The sequence below is a fragment of the Chlamydomonas reinhardtii genome, chromosome 6 (genome assembly GCF_000002595.2).
Source record: "Chlamydomonas reinhardtii strain CC-503 cw92 mt+ chromosome 6, whole genome shotgun sequence".
NCBI lineage: Eukaryota > Viridiplantae > Chlorophyta > Chlorophyceae > Chlamydomonadales > Chlamydomonadaceae > Chlamydomonas > Chlamydomonas reinhardtii.
The window spans coordinates 182,773-198,984 of NC_057009.1; the positions used below are offsets into that span (position 1 = coordinate 182,773).

At 60.3% G+C, this 16,212-nt stretch overlaps 4 protein-coding genes across 4 annotated transcripts; 2 read left to right on the forward strand and 2 right to left on the reverse strand.

Annotated features, from left to right (window-relative positions):
• Positions 1 to 608: 608 nt before the first annotated feature.
• CHLRE_06g250350v5 (uncharacterized protein) lies at positions 609 to 2,906 on the reverse strand. Its single transcript, XM_001696375.2, has 8 exons — positions 2,590 to 2,906; positions 2,466 to 2,513; positions 2,157 to 2,273; positions 1,985 to 2,080; positions 1,774 to 1,842; positions 1,635 to 1,693; positions 1,401 to 1,549; positions 609 to 1,272 (listed from the first exon to the last, which is right to left on the reverse strand). The coding sequence occupies exons 1-8, from the start codon at positions 2,685 to 2,687 to the stop codon at positions 1,171 to 1,173; spliced, it is 738 nt and encodes a 245-aa protein (XP_001696427.1). The 5' UTR covers positions 2,688 to 2,906; the 3' UTR covers positions 609 to 1,170.
• A 1,477-nt stretch (positions 2,907 to 4,383) lies between these two features.
• CHLRE_06g250400v5 (uncharacterized protein) lies at positions 4,384 to 7,143 on the reverse strand. The gene is made up of 3 exons (XM_043062588.1): positions 6,399 to 7,143; positions 6,170 to 6,280; positions 4,384 to 6,054 (listed from the first exon to the last, which is right to left on the reverse strand). The coding sequence occupies exons 1-3, from the start codon at positions 7,044 to 7,046 to the stop codon at positions 5,932 to 5,934; spliced, it is 882 nt and encodes a 293-aa protein (XP_042923294.1). The 5' UTR covers positions 7,047 to 7,143; the 3' UTR covers positions 4,384 to 5,931.
• Positions 7,144 to 8,232: 1,089 nt separating this feature from the next.
• Positions 8,233 to 11,026, forward strand: CHLRE_06g250450v5 (uncharacterized protein). The gene is made up of 3 exons (XM_043062589.1): positions 8,233 to 8,689; positions 8,762 to 8,829; positions 8,900 to 11,026. Exons 1-3 carry the CDS (start codon positions 8,629 to 8,631, stop codon positions 10,094 to 10,096), a joined length of 1,326 nt encoding a protein of 441 aa, XP_042923295.1. The 5' UTR covers positions 8,233 to 8,628; the 3' UTR covers positions 10,097 to 11,026.
• A 46-nt stretch (positions 11,027 to 11,072) lies between these two features.
• CHLRE_06g250500v5 (uncharacterized protein) lies at positions 11,073 to 15,408 on the forward strand. Its single transcript, XM_043062590.1, has 7 exons — positions 11,073 to 11,273; positions 11,338 to 11,458; positions 11,916 to 12,013; positions 12,366 to 12,491; positions 13,433 to 13,712; positions 13,958 to 14,167; positions 14,432 to 15,408. Exons 1-7 carry the CDS (start codon positions 11,241 to 11,243, stop codon positions 14,818 to 14,820), a joined length of 1,257 nt encoding a protein of 418 aa, XP_042923296.1. The 5' UTR covers positions 11,073 to 11,240; the 3' UTR covers positions 14,821 to 15,408.
• The last annotated feature ends 804 nt before the right edge of the window (positions 15,409 to 16,212 follow it).

Here is a 16,212-nt window from a genome sequence, read left to right on the forward strand (position 1 = left end):
CATCAAGTTCCTGCTTCATTCGCTCGCTCGCTGATCGGGACCATGCGTGCTCATGCCCCTCCGTAATACTTGCCCTGATATAATGGAGACTGCCTTGTGTCTGTAGGTGGTGAAGGTGGTAGGACTAGGGGTGTAGGCCTAGGGGAAGGGGTGATGGGGCGGGTGACGGCGCCTGAGATGCTCCTGGGCCCGGGAGCATACAGCGTGGACAGGTAAAGCACTATGGCCGAGCCAAGTAGGGCAGTTCACTTAGGCAAATGCAGATTTGGCCGCGCCAGGTGGGGGATTTGGCTGGGGCAGGTGGGGATTTCGCTGGGGGAGGTAGGGATTTGGCCGGGCCAGGTAGGGGATTCGGCCGGGGCATGTCGGGATTCGGCCGGGCCAGGTTGGGGATGCGGCCGGGCCGGCTGGGAATGCCGCCGGGCCAGGTAAGAATATCTCGCGGCTCAGGATGTGTGCCCGGGGGACACCCCCGGAATTTGGCTGGGCGAGCGGTACTGCATCCCTCCGCTCCGAGCTCTGTGCAAGTGCGGCTGGAAGCCATTGCATGCAATGCGTCTTGGGCGCATGCACCATTCTCGCTACCGCAGGCCCGTGCGAAGATGTAACCTTGTACCGGCTGCGCCATCATAACACTCTCAGCACCACCATCGGGCACAGGGGTGGCGTCTGATCGCGCACTCGCCTGCCCAGGTCAAGGCGTGTCAAGGTGTGGCGGCCCAGGCCCAGACCCTGCGCTACGCCCCCGAATGTGTTGACCGGCTCACATTTGAATCGGCGAGACGGCGACCCCATGCATCCTGGCCCGTTAGCATTGGCTTGACAAGCCGGCGAAGCATCCATGTACAAGCTGGTGCAGCCCAATATCCGATCGTCTCGCACCCTTGACGCGCACCACAATCGCACCACACGCTTCATCAACGCCGAATGGACTTACTGCCCGAAACCTGCATCGTGCTATGCCCTCACTCCATGGGAACCTGATCCCACCAGCGTGTTTACAGTTCCACTCCAACGCATTCACGCGTGCCTTTCTCTAAAATGTTGCCGACGCAACCTCCTCGCGTAGTGACTATGTCTGATGGCTATAATTGTGGCCTCCTGTGACGAAACATCTTCACAAGCTCATATCGTGCGTGCGTCCTACGCCTGCATCAGCCAGACGCCTGCTCACCCGAAGTACACGCTCAGCGTGAATATGGACGGGTTGAATCCGGATAACACGGCGAAGGGCAGCAGCAACAACATTGCTCCAATGGGCCACAAGAACACCTGCACGCAGAAGCAACACAATGCGTCAGCCAGCGACAGCATGCGCTTTCCTATCCCACCCGACAACCTGCGAAGAAGTTCTTGCAGCTTTGCTGCACGGACCGTTCCCACTACACCCTTCCCCTCACCTCGGTGCGTTCGAGGAAAGGCAGCGCGCTGTACCCCAGGAAGTTCATGTAGTGGTAGTACCCCAACGCGATCACGTACAACGCGTTAGCCAGCGCGGAGGATAGGAAGCTCCGCCACAGCAGCACGGGGCTGAGCAGGAATTGCAGCACTGCGCGGCACAACACGGCGCTGGTCAGACAGCTGCGCTGCAAGTGCTATACCGCATCATTTCCATAGTGAAGCATCAGACTTACCGTACAACAGCAGAAACAGGGGGAAGTAGGAGTTGCAGTGCACGTCAAACGCGTACAGCCTACAGCAGCGTAACGGCACATCAATGATGGTCAGTGCTTCAATGCACAGCAGGCCACCGCCGTCCCGCCGCGAACTCACCACTCCACGTGCTGCTCCACCTGATGGTGATGCAGGTTCCGCTTCCGCAGGAAGCGGTTGGTTATCACCCTGCGCCCGCAATAACAAAGCGGGTGTGTTGCTGCCCCTGCCATCCAATCTTGATTGGGTGGCAGGAACACTCGGGGGATAGGCCGACCAGCTAAACCACAGCCGTACGCAGCCCCGGCATACAGGCAAGGGTATCACGTACCAGCATGCCGTCGCCATGGCTACCCCGATCAGCAGGAAGTCAACCAGCACCGCCGACAACACGGTGAGTAGCGTGTGCCACAGCGTGTCGCCGAACCTGCAGTCAAGGCGGCGTTAGCGTTCTGCATCAACACAAGCGCCCACAACGGTACACCCATGCTTGTATATCTTACGTGACACAGTATGCGAGGCTGGCAACCGTTACCAGCGCACAGCACACGACGATGAAGGCCGGGTCATCCCGCGCCCACTGGTTTTTGGTCTGCTTGTGGTAAGCTGTGTGCCGGTACCTGCGCGGGTTCATGCGCAGCACGTAATTTATCCCCATGGTGAGCAACACAGCTTGTGCACGAAGCTGCAAGCCAGTCTCGCATCTACCATACAGCCGGTGTAAGGACAAGCGAGGCGTGAAGGTGGCCCCCGAGACCCGTTGTCGTTGGGTTGGTGCCCGTCCAGGCAGCGGGTGACAAGGCCACACTTACGCTGTCTTCGGCGATATGACCAGCTGCAGCATCATCCAAAACGTGTACCTGATATAGACACGGGAACAGTGTCACGGTGCGGCTCCCGAAATTGCTTCAGCGCCAATGTACCCGCCATACTTACTCCAGGTCCCATTGTTTTGGCTTGAGGAAGCGGCGCAGATACGTCCCCAGGTATCCTTTGTTGCCCCGCTTCCCCGCCGTGGTCGCCTGGGGCAACATCCTGCGGATCGGCTTCCGCGAGGTTCCCTTCTAATCTGCAGGCTTGTGTGCTATATGCAACTCGTGAAGCTATAGCAAGGCCACGGTACGTGAGGAAATACGCATTCTGGAAGCTGTATCCGTCTCGAAAACGTTTAGACGCGGTGCAGGCCCTTGGTGGAGGATTGAACAGTTGCGATGACACTGCTGACCAAAAGCAGTTTGAGTGTGCTAGAGGGCCCCCGAATTCAATCCATGGAATTCGTGCTTGGCCCCCCGCCGCACCCCTGAACCGCTCTCCCGCACCCCTCATCGCGGCTTCCATGCACACCGCATGGCAGGGCATGCCCGGCAATGTAGGCAGCTACTCGATGTCGATTTGCAAAACTCCATCAAGGCTGGGGCAGCCAGGACAGCCGCGAGCTCCCCCCCCCCTTCCTCGGGCACAGCGCGGTCAGCATAACATGCTGGGCACCCTTGCTTGGTCGGACTGTCCCTTCTTGTAATGTCGCATTTATTACAAGAAGTACACCTTGAAGACTTGGGGCAGCAGCCATGTCCAAGGGCATGTCTTGCGGGTTGCTAAGTAACCCTAGTAGCCCATGCCCGTAGGTCGTGACGGCCTATCGTGTGCCCGTGCCCCGCGCCCGTGCACGCAGCTACTAACATTTATATCCCGGACATAGTCTCGGTCGCTTAATTCAGGCACAGGCAACCAGGCGTCGTCGAAGTTTCAGCAGGTGGACGAGTCAGAGTCAGGATCAGGGTCAGAGTGCAGGGTCAGAGTTTAGGTTTGGGGGTTAGTGTCGCAGGGTAAATGTAAGGCACTTGAAGGCACCAGTCAGGTTCCACCGGGTGCACGGTTTTGGGTGGGTCAGAGTCAGAGTCACGTTCAGGTTCAGAGCCTGAGTCACGTTCAGGTTCAGAGTCAGAGTCAGAGTCACGTTCAGGTTCAGGTTCAGAGTCAGAGTCACGTTCAGGTTCAGAGTCAGAGTCAGACGTTGGGTGCTGTACCGAATCAAGATGCTGACAAGATATGTGGTTCCCCTCGCAAGGGAGAAGTGGGCTGAGTCCACAGGAGTCCACGTCACGTCTCTAGTCTGAGGCCGCAAGCGTCTACCTCATCTCCCGGACATAGCCGGGGTCGGTTCGTACAGGCACACCCCGCCATGCGTCCAGCCACGTCCCGCTGTCAAGCACAAGCACAGCAGGCAACAAACCAAACAGCGTGTGCTAGGGGTACGCGGTGCTAGGCGCAGCGCACGGGGGTGTGACAGGCCGTGATGGGAAGGCGCGGTGTGCGTGTGCACAGAGGGGGTGAGCGTGCTGTCACTGCTACTTACCATAGGACGCAGCACTGGCGGGTTGTGTGCGCGTGCGTGCGTGTTAGGGGCGCTAGGCGCAATGCGTGGGAGTCGTGTGTCAGGCTGTGATGGTTAAACACCCGAAACCCATACGCGTTTGAATGTTCTGTACTATGGATTGTGCGCCCGCCACTTGGAGTGTCGCCGCCGTTGGAGATGCTTAAACAAGACAAGGGCTCCCCGGTCATGGGAAAAGGGGCCGAGCCCCTCCACAGCAGGGATGGGGGCGGAAACAAATTGTTTCCGCCAAGGATTTCCGCTATTGGTTCCGCCGGATTTTTGCAGCAGCCACTCATTCCGCCCGTGGGCGAAAATGGCGTTAATTCCCGGCGGAAATGGCACGAAAGAGCCCAAATTCCACTCATTTACACCTGATTTAGCCCTCCCTGGCTACCCAAATGATACCAAACCGTTCCAGGAGGGCAGAAGTAGGGCTTGCGCGGCTATTGGGGTTGCCTGTGGGTCAAACCGTGCCAACGACAGCAACATTCCAGACACCTTGCGCCCGGAAGTCCGGCATTTCATGCCAGTAGCTGTATCTTTCTAGCTATAGTGGCATCACAATAACGCTAACACCAGGTTGGCTGACAGAGAGACGCCCCGGACGTGGACATGGACTCGCCGACACGCAATTCTTCCAGACTCAAGCAACAACCTGGGCCTAGTAAGCCCTTCACAAGCAAGAAATGACTTGGTGGGGGCCTATGCACACGTGGAAGGTCCTGGAAGACGGCTTTATGCGGCCATGGCTGGGTCAATGGACAGGCGAAAGTGCTGGCGAAAAGTTTTGGGGTTCACCGGCGAAACAATTTCGCTAGCAGGCGGGCGAAAATCCCAAAAAATTTTCGCCCGCCTGCGGCGGGCTTTTAAATCGCCCCCATCCCTGCTCCACAGTTTGAGGCCGAACAACCTCATCGCCCGGACATAGCCGGGGTCGGTTTCCACAGGCACATAGCCAAACCAGGTGCCTATCTAGCAGTCGCGATGCCACAGCAGAGCCAACCGCAGCCAGACACAGCACAGTTGTCAACAGCCGGTTCAGTAGAACTTGGTACCTAGTTTGCGCGGTGGTCTTTTGCCTGGTGTAGTCCAGTATGACTTTCCTCTTAATTCTGCGCCTCGCTTAAACAAGAAAAGGTGGCTTTCCCTCGCACGGGAAAAGTGGGCTGAGCCCACGCCACGTCCTCCGTCTGAGGCCGAAGGTTCCGATACTAGCCTCATCTCCCGGACATAGCCGGGGTCGATTTGTGCAGGCACGGCCCGCCGTAACGTGTCCAGTCGCGCCCAGCTATCAAGCACTAGTGCAGCAGGCAGCAGGCCAACCAGACAGCAAGGAAAACCTCGACCTCTCAACACCCCTGCCGCTGCAGCCGACTGCCCGCTACGCCATGCTCGTCAGCACAGGTCGCTAACCAGACAACACCGGCAGGTCTCAACCTGCGCGCCGGCGCCGCTTTGAAGGCGGCGCCGCACTGTCCTCCTCCATGTGGCCTTGCCCGCCCCCTCTGCTCCGAACATGCACGCCGCCACTGCCGCTGGGCCCAGGGCCGCCCGTGCCGCCGCCACCACCGGGCCCAACGCCGTGGATTTGATTACTCGACCTCACGCACACTGCAGGCACATTAGCAGGAGCCCTCGATGCTTAAACAAGGAGGTGGCTGCCTTATGGCAGGAAAAGGGCTGATCCCGGGTCGTTATCAACCCAGCCACCTTGACGCGGGCGCCTACTAAGCACACGCCTCTATGTTGGGGGCCTTTGGCATCCCCGCAAATCCGGACGTGGCCGGTTGGGTGGGGTGCACAGTCCGTGCTAACCCGCAGCTAACAAACTAGTCACGTCACTCGCCGCCAATCGACACGTGCACCCTCAGCCCCACGCCCTGCTAGCGCCGTTCAGGCTCTCAGCCCGGCCCCGCCGCCGCCGGCGGCCATGGCGGCCGCTGCAGCTTGATCGGCCGCTCGAAGCCCATCAGCTTCAGCAGGAGGAGCACACGGATCACGTTGGCGGCGGAGACGTCGCGGTTCTGGGGATGGGGAACGGGGAGGAAGAAGAGAGCGCACATGAGCTGTCTCAGCCGTCAACCTGTCAATCAATCCGTCCCCAGTGCCCAGCCGTCCCCGCACATGCACGGTCCTCACCCAGGTCGTCAAGCAGTCGTTGCAGACTTTGACCGACCAGGGCCGCTGCCCCTCCTTCAGCCCCCCAAGCCGCTTGATGGCCATCTCCTGACACCCGCAGTTGTAGCAGGTCTGCATGGTCGGGAGGGTGGGAGGGAGGGGGGCCACACTAGGGCTTCCGCTAAAGCCAGGCATAAACCCAGCGGCCCACCCACCCACCAGCAATTGCAATCCCACTCAACCCACCCACCTTGGAGGTCTTGTATTCATCGATGATGAACACATGCTTGGCGTAGCGCTCACGGAGCAGCTTGATGAGCCGCCCCGTCGGCGCGCGCCCGCCCCTGACGGAGATGGGGGAGCCGCCCTTCCCTCCCTGGAAGGCCCACGAACCCCACCCCACCACCACCTCCTCCTTGGGCCTGCCGCCTGTGAGCTGCTTGGCGACGCGGTGGAGCGCGCGGTCGCGCTGGATGAACGCAGCCCAGCGCTTTCGGCGGAAGGCGGAGAAGTGGTAGTGCCACAGCACGTGCACCGCGCCCCGGGGCCCCGCCTCTGCCTGCCCCGCCGCCTGCCCCGCCGCCTGCCCCGCCGCTTGCCCCGCCGCCTGCCCCGCCGCCTGCCCCGCCGCCTGCCCCGCCGCTTGCCCCGCCGCCTGCCCCGCCGCCTGCCCCGCCGCCTGCCCCGCCGCTTGCCCCGCCGCCTGCCCCGCCGCCTGCCCCGCCGCTTGCCCCGCCGCCTGCCCCGCCGCCTGCCCTGCCGCCCCACTGGCGAAGAGGTAGCGCAGGCGCTCTTCAAACCGGGCCGCCGACGCACGGGGGTGTGACAGGCCGTGATGGGAAGGCGCGGTGTGCGTGTGCACAGAGGGGGTGAGCGTGCTGTCACTGCTACTTACCATAGGACGCAGCACTGGCGGGTTGTGTGCGCGTGCGTGCGTGTTAGGGGCGCTAGGCGCAATGCGTGGGAGTCGTGTGTCAGGCCGTGATGCTTAAAAAACCCGAAACCTGTACGCGTTTGAATGTTTTGTATTATGGATTGTGCGCCCGCCATTTGGAGTGTCGCCGCCGTTGCAGGATGTGGTTGGGGGACGTCAGCATGTTGCCATAATGCCATGCGTGATGCGAAAACGAGTGGCTGACCATGACCGTGCCCACGTGCTGTCCGCCATTATTATGCAAGTGGTACCTAGCTTTCAGACTCCTGGTTGCGGTTGCAACCGTATATGGGCATGGACATCCATCCGCGTGGTTGGGACTCAGGGCCCCCTGGCCATGCCTCCATTGCGCATAGGACCAGTGACCGGAGGTGCTGGTCTTGTCGGATCATGCTGGCTCCCCCTGCCGACCTCGCCATGTGGAGGGTGGCCTAGGGTGGTGAATTGTGACGTTGTGTATGTTTCTGATTCGGCTGGATGGTATTGCTGTTCAGTGGGGCTTTGCCGGGCTTCTGCTTAGCTTTGACTCCAGGTGCTCGCCTGCCCGATGCAGTGCCAAGGCCGGAAAGCAGTGTGTAACTTGACGGTGGGTCTCTGACAGGCCTCGCACCGGCTGGGACTCATGCATACGATAACATAGGGAAGGTCGGCCTGGGCCGGCAGCCAACCAGAAGAGCCGCCAGAAGAAGAACAAGGAGAAGGAAGAAGTAGGAGGAGATGGAGGAGGAGAAGAAGAACTGAAGAAGAAGAAGAAGAAGAAGGCGAAGGAGGAGTAGCAGGTGATGTAGGCTGGTGTTGGCTGACAGTGGTTCAGCGGTGGTATACCAGTTACCAAGGAGGCAAGAACCCCCGTTTCTACTTGTATGTCACATCCATAATTGTTGCACGCTAACACGGTGCCTAAGGTTGGCTTACTGTGCCAATACATGGGGTCAAGGGAGTCCGGGTGTCGGGGAAGGCGGGTGCTCCTGCCCGCGAGCATCCGCCTGCACGAACCCGACACGCAGCCGGCTCCTTAACGTTGCGACTGCACCCGAACCTGCACCCAGGCATGCGACTTTGATAGGAGCTTCACGTTGCGGGGTGTGCACTTTTGGGTCGGCGGTCGAACGTGTGCGGCCATGTCATCCATGCCGCTGCATGGGCGCTAGTTTCTGCCGGCCTGGCCATGTGCTCCTCGCTGCTTCTCTTTTCCAGCTGGCACGCATTCAAAAGCAAACCTTCTACAATCAATCGCTGCGATATCCATAACTTTTAAGCTGCGCGTTTTGGGAAAGACTAAACATAAGTCCGCAGTGAGCCCGCAAGCCTTCTTTACCTACGCGTAGTAGGCCGTCCTTGCATCCAGTATATTTTGCCATACGCTCCCGAGGACCAGGACATTAACCGCCGGGCCTCGGTTATTCCTGCAGCTGGCAGCGGACAATCAGCGCCGAGCGCCAGCGCGTTGACGGGGTGCTTGCGGGCGGAGGGTCGTAAGGCCTCCCCCGGGTTTCTGTGTGAACAATTTGAGTGGTCCACCAGCTCTCCTTGAGGAGCGGGAAAAATGGTGGAGGTCGCGGGCAACCCGGTGAAGAAATTCCTTGTCAAACAATTCCTGCCGCTCGGTAAGCGCCGCCGACTCCACGCGTGATGAGGAGCAACCAGCCCATGATATGTACTGCTGATTATAATCGCAGGCTTTCTGGTGGCGGTCTTGTTTGCGATGCTCTTCCCCGCACCCGGCAACGCGTTGTACCAACTCAAGGTGGGTCGGGTGATATCGCGCAATCCACTGCCTTTACAGACCAAATCTAACTCGGTGCGCTTGCATGCAGGTCAACGGGTGGAAAATTATCACCACCATCAACATGGCCCTCATCTTCTTCATTTTCGGCATTACCCTCGAAACTTCTGAGCTAAAGCAGGCCCTGAAGGGTTACAAGACGCTGCTGCTGGCGATTGTGACCATCCTGTTCATCACCGGCTTGACGGGTTTCATCTTCATCAACATGGACTTCCAGCCTATGGAGTTCGGTTACGGCCTGGCCATCTTCGCGTGTGTTCCCACCTCCCTGTCCTCGGGCGTTTCACTGGTGATTCAGGGCTACGGCAATGCAGCCCTGGCTCTTATGATGACCGTGGCAACCAACATCATAGGCATCTTCATCTCCCCCCTGGTGGTGACCATGATTCTGGCCTCCGCCATCAAGAACATTCAGGTGGATGCCGCGGACCTGGTCATCAAGCTGGGCGTGTCTATTATCATCCCCTTGGTGGCGGGCAAGGCCGTGCGTGAGTTCTTCAAGCCCGCGCTGCAGTTCGCCACCACGTATAAGGTGCCGCTGTACCTTCTCAACCAGTTCCAGATCATCATGATCGTGTGGCAGACGCTCTCCCACTCACGCCACGAGCTCCTCAAGCAGAAGTTCTACGATGTGGTCTTCGCCATCATGGGCGCTATTGGCCAACATTTCTTCTTCCTGCTCATGGCCATGGTCATCGCCTGGCTGGCGCCCCTGTTTCGCCTTCGTATGCCCGAGTCGGAGCGCAAGGCCTTCATTATCATGTGTGCGCAGAAGTCGCTGCCCACCGCTGCCGTGATCATCAGTTACCTGCCGTCGGGCGCTACTGAGGATCACACGGAGAACGAGACGGAGGCAGAGGTCGCTACAGGCTCCCAGGGCCTGGGTGACCTGGGTCTGGTAGCCATCCCCTGCATTGTGTTCTACGTAATGCAAGTGTTCATCGACGCGTTCCTGGCAAACGGTTGGGCTAGCAAGTACGAGAAGCGCTTTGAGCTGGTCGACAAGTACGCAGACGCTCTGGCGGAGCTGGCGAAGCTGGACCCGGATGCGCCAGCGCTGGCGCATCCGGAGGACAACAAGGCAGAGGGCGCCGAGGGCGTGGCCGCGGCCGGTAGCGAGGTGAAGATGGACATGGCGGAGCCGTCCGACAAGGCGCTGCTTCTGGGGGGTAACCTGGCAACTGGCGGGCCCAGCGACATAAACTCTCTCCAAATGACCAGCCGGTAACGGCTGTTAGCGAGAGGCTTGGGTAGACGTGCGTCTTGCCAGAGGTAGTAGACAGGCACATTGCGGGAGGGCACTACCGTATGGCGAGCAAGTGAAGGACTGGGAAGGCACACGTGCACGGGTCGCCCCGCACCAGCTACCTGCAGCGCGACTGCGTAACAGATGTGCGCTGGGGCCATTCGAACTGACGCTTGCAGAGAATTGGTATGGTTCAGATGACGTATACTTCTTGACGCTCACAACTGATTGTTTTGACGAGTGCATATTGTCGGGGGCAAGCGACGCTGTGCTACGGACGTGTGATCCGACATCTTGCGAGTTAGGTGAGCGTGCGTGCTGCGGGCAATGGGGCAGACCGGCAGGCGTAAGCAGGAGGCGAGCGGGTAAGCGCATGTGTTTGGGGGAAACCTATGCAAATCCAAGTGGGGTGAGCACGCTGGGGAAAGTAATTCGTGTGGCTTCAAGGTGTTACGTTCTGTGCGGTGCCTTCCTGCCTCGATGCGATAAGCCCGATGGGAGCACTCGGAAGGTGGATGCTGCCGAACGGTGCCGCGTTCGGCTTCATACACCTCCTGTCGTCTTTGCTCAGCCATAGTTATGTAGCGACTGCGACTGTGTGGGTCACCAGACCGTACATGCAAGTCCGCCCACCAGCCAGCAACGAACGGTGCAGAAGGGATTGCAGAAGGGCAAAGGCCGCGCACCCATTCAACCCATTTGCCCCGCAGCCGGATCGGAGCATGTCACCCACGCACACGTTTGCTTTCACCGTGGTTGATTCGTTGGCGGAGGAAGTGCCTGCGGGAGTGCGATAGCTGGCGAGAGGGACTAACGGCATGGGAGGGGAATAATAAGGGGCTCCTCTGGTCCAAAGGCACGTGGCAATGGTCTGTGAGGGTTCATGCAGTGCTTCTTGCAACTTGAAGTGCACCCGCGACCTTCTCATTGATACACAGCATGCACTTTTAAGTTACACAAGAAGCGTTCACTTTTGTCAAGTCTCGAGGGCAAGCACATACGCGCTATCTTGGCAGAGGGTCAGTCACCGATAAACCAGTATCAGCGAAGTTCCTTTTATTATCCAACATGCTGTCAAGGCTTTACTCTTAGCCTCGCCTTGAGCGTCTAGGATTCTTCAGCAGCCATGGCCGCGCGCACTGGGCAAGAGGCGCGCACGGTAAGCATATCAAGCGCTGTTGCAATTCATACTTCTTGTTTCACGTTGGAATTGCGCTACACAGGGCCTTGGCTCGCGCACAGTAACGCGCAACCTTAGCGCCAGCGGCGAGCGAAATGACGGCAATGCAATGATGAGCGATGAGATTCGCTCGGAGGTCCGCCGGATTGTGCCCGCGCTGACGGGTGAGTGAGGGACGGACCACTCACTCAGAGACGGGGCGAGGGTCCGAGCCTGGGGTGACCGTGTCAGCGGGGCCTCGTGACTGTGCTACACCAAAATCGCAAGAGGTAGTCTTATGACGCCGACCCACGGCTTAGGTGAGCAGCGCTAGCGTTTGCGGTGAGCCGGGCCTGGGGTTCCACCCCTCTCCGGAAGCGAGGAGCATGGGGGTCATTCGGGGATCTCTCCTCGAGTGGTGCGTGCGTATCTCAAATGTTTTGGGGCCCTGGCTTAGTCCACGACTGTCGTCTCACATGTAACCTCTACCAGCACAAATCAGCGGCAGGAGACATGGAGCCTTTGCCGTGGCGATGTAGTTACGGTACTGCAGCCAGCAACACGTACGGTAGCACCGACCTAAACATGTTATCCTGCCCACTCGCCCAGTGCCTCACAAGGCCCTCTCCTGGCCCCCTGCAGATGACCGTTACAAGGGCCAGTCAGGGAAGATCGCGGTGCTGGGCGGCTGCGCGGAGTACACGGGGGCGCCTTACTTCGCGGCCTTCGCAGCGCTGGCGGTGGGTTGAGCGGATAGCCCCCACCACGCACGTGCAGCGAGGCTGTTGACCCCTCAACTGCGCCAGCTCAGTCCCTAGTGTGCCTTCATGACTTGTCAGGGCGGGCTAAGCCAGCTAGGGCCTCTCAGGGGAAACGGGTGCAGGGGTTTGCGCCACGGGCCCCTGCCCCTTACGCCTGTACCTGCGGGTTACGTTCCTGGCACACATGCCGGCCTGGCGATACCCGCCCCGGTTGCACCGCTGACACCACCTCGCGGCCTGCCCGCCTGTCTTCTCCCGCCTGCTGCTGCTGCTGCTGCTGCTGCTGCTACTGCTGGTAATGGTGATACTGATGATAATGGTGCCGGCACAGGTGGGCGCAGACTTGTCGCACGTGTTCTGCTCAACGTCGGCGGCGCCCGTCATCAAGCAGTACAGCCCCGACCTGCTGGTGCACCCCTACTTCATGCAGACGGCGGACCTGCTGCAGCAAATGCGGGTGTGTACATGTATGGGTGTTGGGGCGTGTGGGCAGGGGAAGGCACGGCGCGGTATGGCGCTGCATGACACCGGGGCTGGGGAAACAGGCGAGTAACGAAGCAGGGGGGCGGGGCTGCGGGAGTTGAGGAGGATTGGGGCCTGGTCTCAAAATGCGGGCCCAAACCTGCATCAGAGGATGCATGTTGGGCGAGCGCTTAGTAAGGGAATGGCTGGCACAGAATGCAAGCGTGGGATGGGGCAGGTGTCAGTGGAGGTGGCGAGGCGACCGGCACCAGCGGTCCCCTTGTTGCAACGTCGTAGGCATACCGAGCGGGCGCTTGAATGGCGGGTGGCGGGTGAACTGCGGAATGGGAGCGAGGGAAGGGCGAGGTTTCGGTGGAGGGAGCGAGGCTGGACGTGTGTACAGCCACGAGCGTAGCCTCTGTGCAGCTGCCACGAGCTCCTTCACTGGACAGCGGGTATACACAGCTGCACAGATGCAGGCGGGTGCTCACTTGGCGCTGCCGGGGCCGCTTCATATTATCGCTTGCATATGCCGCGTATGCCTGCGCTCCGCTAGTTTGGCTTGGTTTGCTATAGTTTGGGCTGGTATGTACAATGCCCGGGCCCTGATGGAGGTCTGTAGGAAATTTGTTCAGGGCCGCGAGCGTCCCGAGGTCGTGAGTAGTAGTATTGCCGTGCCGCCGCAAACTTAGGTTGCCGCTAGACCGGCCATGGTCAGGACCGCTATGCAGCAGCATAGGGCATACACTTTCGGAGGGTCTACGTGCTGGAGCTGGGGCTGGAGCTGTTGCCGGGAGCTGGTCGACATCGTCGGTAACGATTGCTGTTCCCCCAAGATTGCCTACCGTCTGCCGTTGCCTTGGCTAATCATGAATGTAACCCCGATTTGGGTCTCGGTGTATACATTACCCCCTTTCTCTTCCTTCGCCGTTACAGGCTTCTCCGCCGGCATGCGGGTCCACGGGCGACGCCCAGCAGGACGCCGCCGCCGCACAGGCTGCGGCCGCTGCGGCGCATGTGGCGGAGGCCACGGCGGAGGTGGAGGGCTGGTTCAACCGCCTGGACTGCCTGGTGGTGGGCCCGGGTCTGGGCCGCGACCCGCTGCTGCTGGACATTGCGCGCAGTGTGATCCTCAGGGCTCGGGCCTGCAAGATCCCGCTGGTGCTGGATGGCGACGGGCTCTTCCTGGTGGCCAGGGAGCCGGACCTAGTGGCGGGTGAGGCGGCGGCAGGCGGCAGGGGGGGGGAGTTCAAGGGCGGGCTGTTGGGCAGCTGCCACAAGCTCCTTCGCTGCACAGCGGCAACAAACAGGAGCACGCACATTCAGGGAGGGCGGTTGGGCAGCTGGACTGGCTGGCTCGAGCGTGCATGCAAGGGGAGACCGGCATTCCAGGCGAGGCCAATCTCGATTATTTTGCCACCCACGCGGCCCTCACCTCCGCCACGCCCCCGCCCGGCCCAGGCTACACCAACTGCGTGCTGACGCCCAACCTGAACGAGTTCCGGCGGCTGGCCTCCACACTGGGCGTCAGCCTGCACGGCCCCAACAACGACCGCAGCAGCAAGCTGGTGGAGGTGACGGCGCACCTGCGGGGGCCCACGCTGGTGTCCAAGGGCCCGGTGGACGCCATATGCGACGGCAAGGTCACCATGATCTGTAACGCCAGCGGAGGTGGGCAGCGGCAGGCCAGCGGCAGGGGAACCCGTACGGCAGCACAGGGGGTCACAGGGGGCGCTTGGGGCTTCCCCGCCGTCTTCTCACCTGACCGACACTGCAGCTCTGGTTTCGTCATCCCTGTTGGCCAGTAGCATTCTGCACGGGCCGACCTTGCTGCCGCTCACCCTGCCCACCGTGCCCCCTGTCCCTGGCCCCTCGCATGTGCCCCTGAATGGTGCAAACAACCCCTCCCCCCCATCCGCCCTCCTTCCCCGCCAGGCGCCAAGCGCTGCGGCAGCCAGGGCGACATCCTGGCCGGCACCATCGCCACCTTCATCGCCTGGACGCTGGCCTTCCTAGACAGCGCGCGGCAGAGCGCCGAGGTGGAGGTGGTCATACTGCCCGAGATCAACCCCATGGTGCTGGCCTCCTACGGCGCCTGCCTGGTGACCCGCACCGCCGCCGCCTACGCCTTCGCCTCCCGCAAGCGCGCCATGGTGGCCAGTGACATGCTGGCGCAGCTGGGCAGCGCCATGGAGATGCTGTTCGACTCGGCGGGTGGAGCGGGCGGCGGGGCGGGTGCCGGCGTGGCCACGGGGGGCGGCGGGCAGGGGCAGGGCATCATGCAGGCGCACACAGCGGCAGGCGGCGGGGGCGGCGGCTCGTGAGTATGGAGCGCGGATGCTGTAAAATGCGTGACCTGATGGAAAAGGCAGTTGGGCGGGGCTTCGCACTTGGTTACGTGTGAGGCTGCCGAGGCTAGTGGTACATGACATGTGACGCACTTTATTCAAGGTGGTTGGTGCGCGTTTGGTGTGGAGCCTGGACGAGTGGGACAAGTACTAGGGGGGAGAAGGGTGAGCTGAATGCGCTGTTGCAGATGCGCTGCACTGCTTGGGGTATTAGCGTGAGCGCTATGCATATGGGGTCGTAACGCACTCGTACACGCGGCCCGCTGCAAGAGCGAGGCGCGTACAATGATATGTCTTTACGCATATCTAAGTTAGCGGGGTACCGGTACGCGGGGTGCTACCAGATTAGGTTAACTTGGACCACAAAGGTTGTGTGATTCAGGCCAACACGGATACGGACTATGTGGGGTGTGCTAGCGGTGTCGTCCCGCGTCCTGGCTCTTCAGCCAAGGCAGGGGAGCGGGTTGTTTGTGTACGGCTCACCGCGAAAGGGGTGGACATGTGCCCGACCAGTCATACACCCGTCCATGCCCGCGTACGTGGGGGCTGAGTGAACGCTGAGAGCATGGTTTTGCCGTACACTGTATCCGCGCTCTTCGCTGTTAGGGGGCAGCCCTGTATAACTGCTCATTACAGCCCACCCTCGTCAGCGGACTGCCACTGTCCAGCAGACCGGGCAGCAGCAGGCATCGCAGGTATCATTACAACAACACCTTGGCCCACGACCTGGGCCCAAGCACATACACGATTATTATCATAACATCCACTGTACCGTACGTGCAGGGCACAAGCAAAACGCCGGCTCTTCACCCTTCACCGCAGCGGCTGCACAGACAGCGCACTCACCCGACTCCTACTCAAGCAAGTCACCCCTGGTCATGGAAGTCGCATTGATGAAGACTGACCTAAATGTTGATCGTGCATCTAGCACTGCCCTCAACGGCTGGCCCTCCACCTTCAACTAGCCACAGGGCTGCACAGTACGCAACAGAATACGCGTAGTATTATCACGCACGCTGAGCCCATGCAATGTACGGTGCAAGTTTAGATGCAAGTCTTTGCCGTTCTCACTACCCTCATCCTCTTTAATGAGCTGTGATGCATGGGAGTGCCTTAACACGTGCCGATACAGCTTCAGGCTCGCTTGTCGCAGCCTATGTTTGCAAGGCACGGCGTCCCACAGGCACGGCCCCGCCCCCCATCCCCTGCTGCCCCCCCCTGCACAACGTGTTCTCCAACGTATTTTACTTTAAAGATAAGCGTACTAAGCGTACTATATTTTGAAGATACGTGGTACGCGTACAATGCGTAGTACGCGTACCTCGTACAGTGCAACCCTGACTAGCCATGCTGCCGCACCAAAACTGC

Excerpts from the sequence above, each read along its gene's own strand:
- CHLRE_06g250350v5 (XM_001696375.2), bottom strand. The coding sequence starts at position 2,687 with ATGTTGCCCCAGGCGACCACGGCGGGGAAGCGGGGCAACAAAGGATAC. Across the intron at positions 1,843-1,984 it reads GCCATGGCGACGGCATGCTG|GGTGATAACCAACCGCTTCC; the intron begins GTACGTGATACC and ends TTGCGGGCGCAG. Across the intron at positions 1,273-1,400 it reads CTTTCCTCGAACGCACCGAG|GTGTTCTTGTGGCCCATTGG; the intron begins GTGAGGGGAAGG and ends TTCTGCGTGCAG.
- CHLRE_06g250400v5 (XM_043062588.1), bottom strand. The coding sequence starts at position 7,046 with ATGGTAAGTAGCAGTGACAGCACGCTCACCCCCTCTGTGCACACGCAC. Across the intron at positions 6,281-6,398 it reads ATGAATACAAGACCTCCAAG|ACCTGCTACAACTGCGGGTG; the intron begins GTGGGTGGGTTG and ends CCGACCATGCAG. Across the intron at positions 6,055-6,169 it reads ACGACTGCTTGACGACCTGG|AACCGCGACGTCTCCGCCGC; the intron begins GTGAGGACCGTG and ends CCCCATCCCCAG.
- CHLRE_06g250450v5 (XM_043062589.1), top strand. The coding sequence starts at position 8,629 with ATGGTGGAGGTCGCGGGCAACCCGGTGAAGAAATTCCTTGTCAAACAA. Across the intron at positions 8,690-8,761 it reads CAAACAATTCCTGCCGCTCG|GCTTTCTGGTGGCGGTCTTG; the intron begins GTAAGCGCCGCC and ends TTATAATCGCAG. Across the intron at positions 8,830-8,899 it reads ACGCGTTGTACCAACTCAAG|GTCAACGGGTGGAAAATTAT; the intron begins GTGGGTCGGGTG and ends GCTTGCATGCAG.
- CHLRE_06g250500v5 (XM_043062590.1), top strand. The coding sequence starts at position 11,241 with ATGGCCGCGCGCACTGGGCAAGAGGCGCGCACG. Across the intron at positions 12,492-13,432 it reads ACCTGCTGCAGCAAATGCGG|GCTTCTCCGCCGGCATGCGG; the intron begins GTGTGTACATGT and ends TCGCCGTTACAG. Across the intron at positions 14,168-14,431 it reads GATCTGTAACGCCAGCGGAG|GCGCCAAGCGCTGCGGCAGC; the intron begins GTGGGCAGCGGC and ends CTTCCCCGCCAG.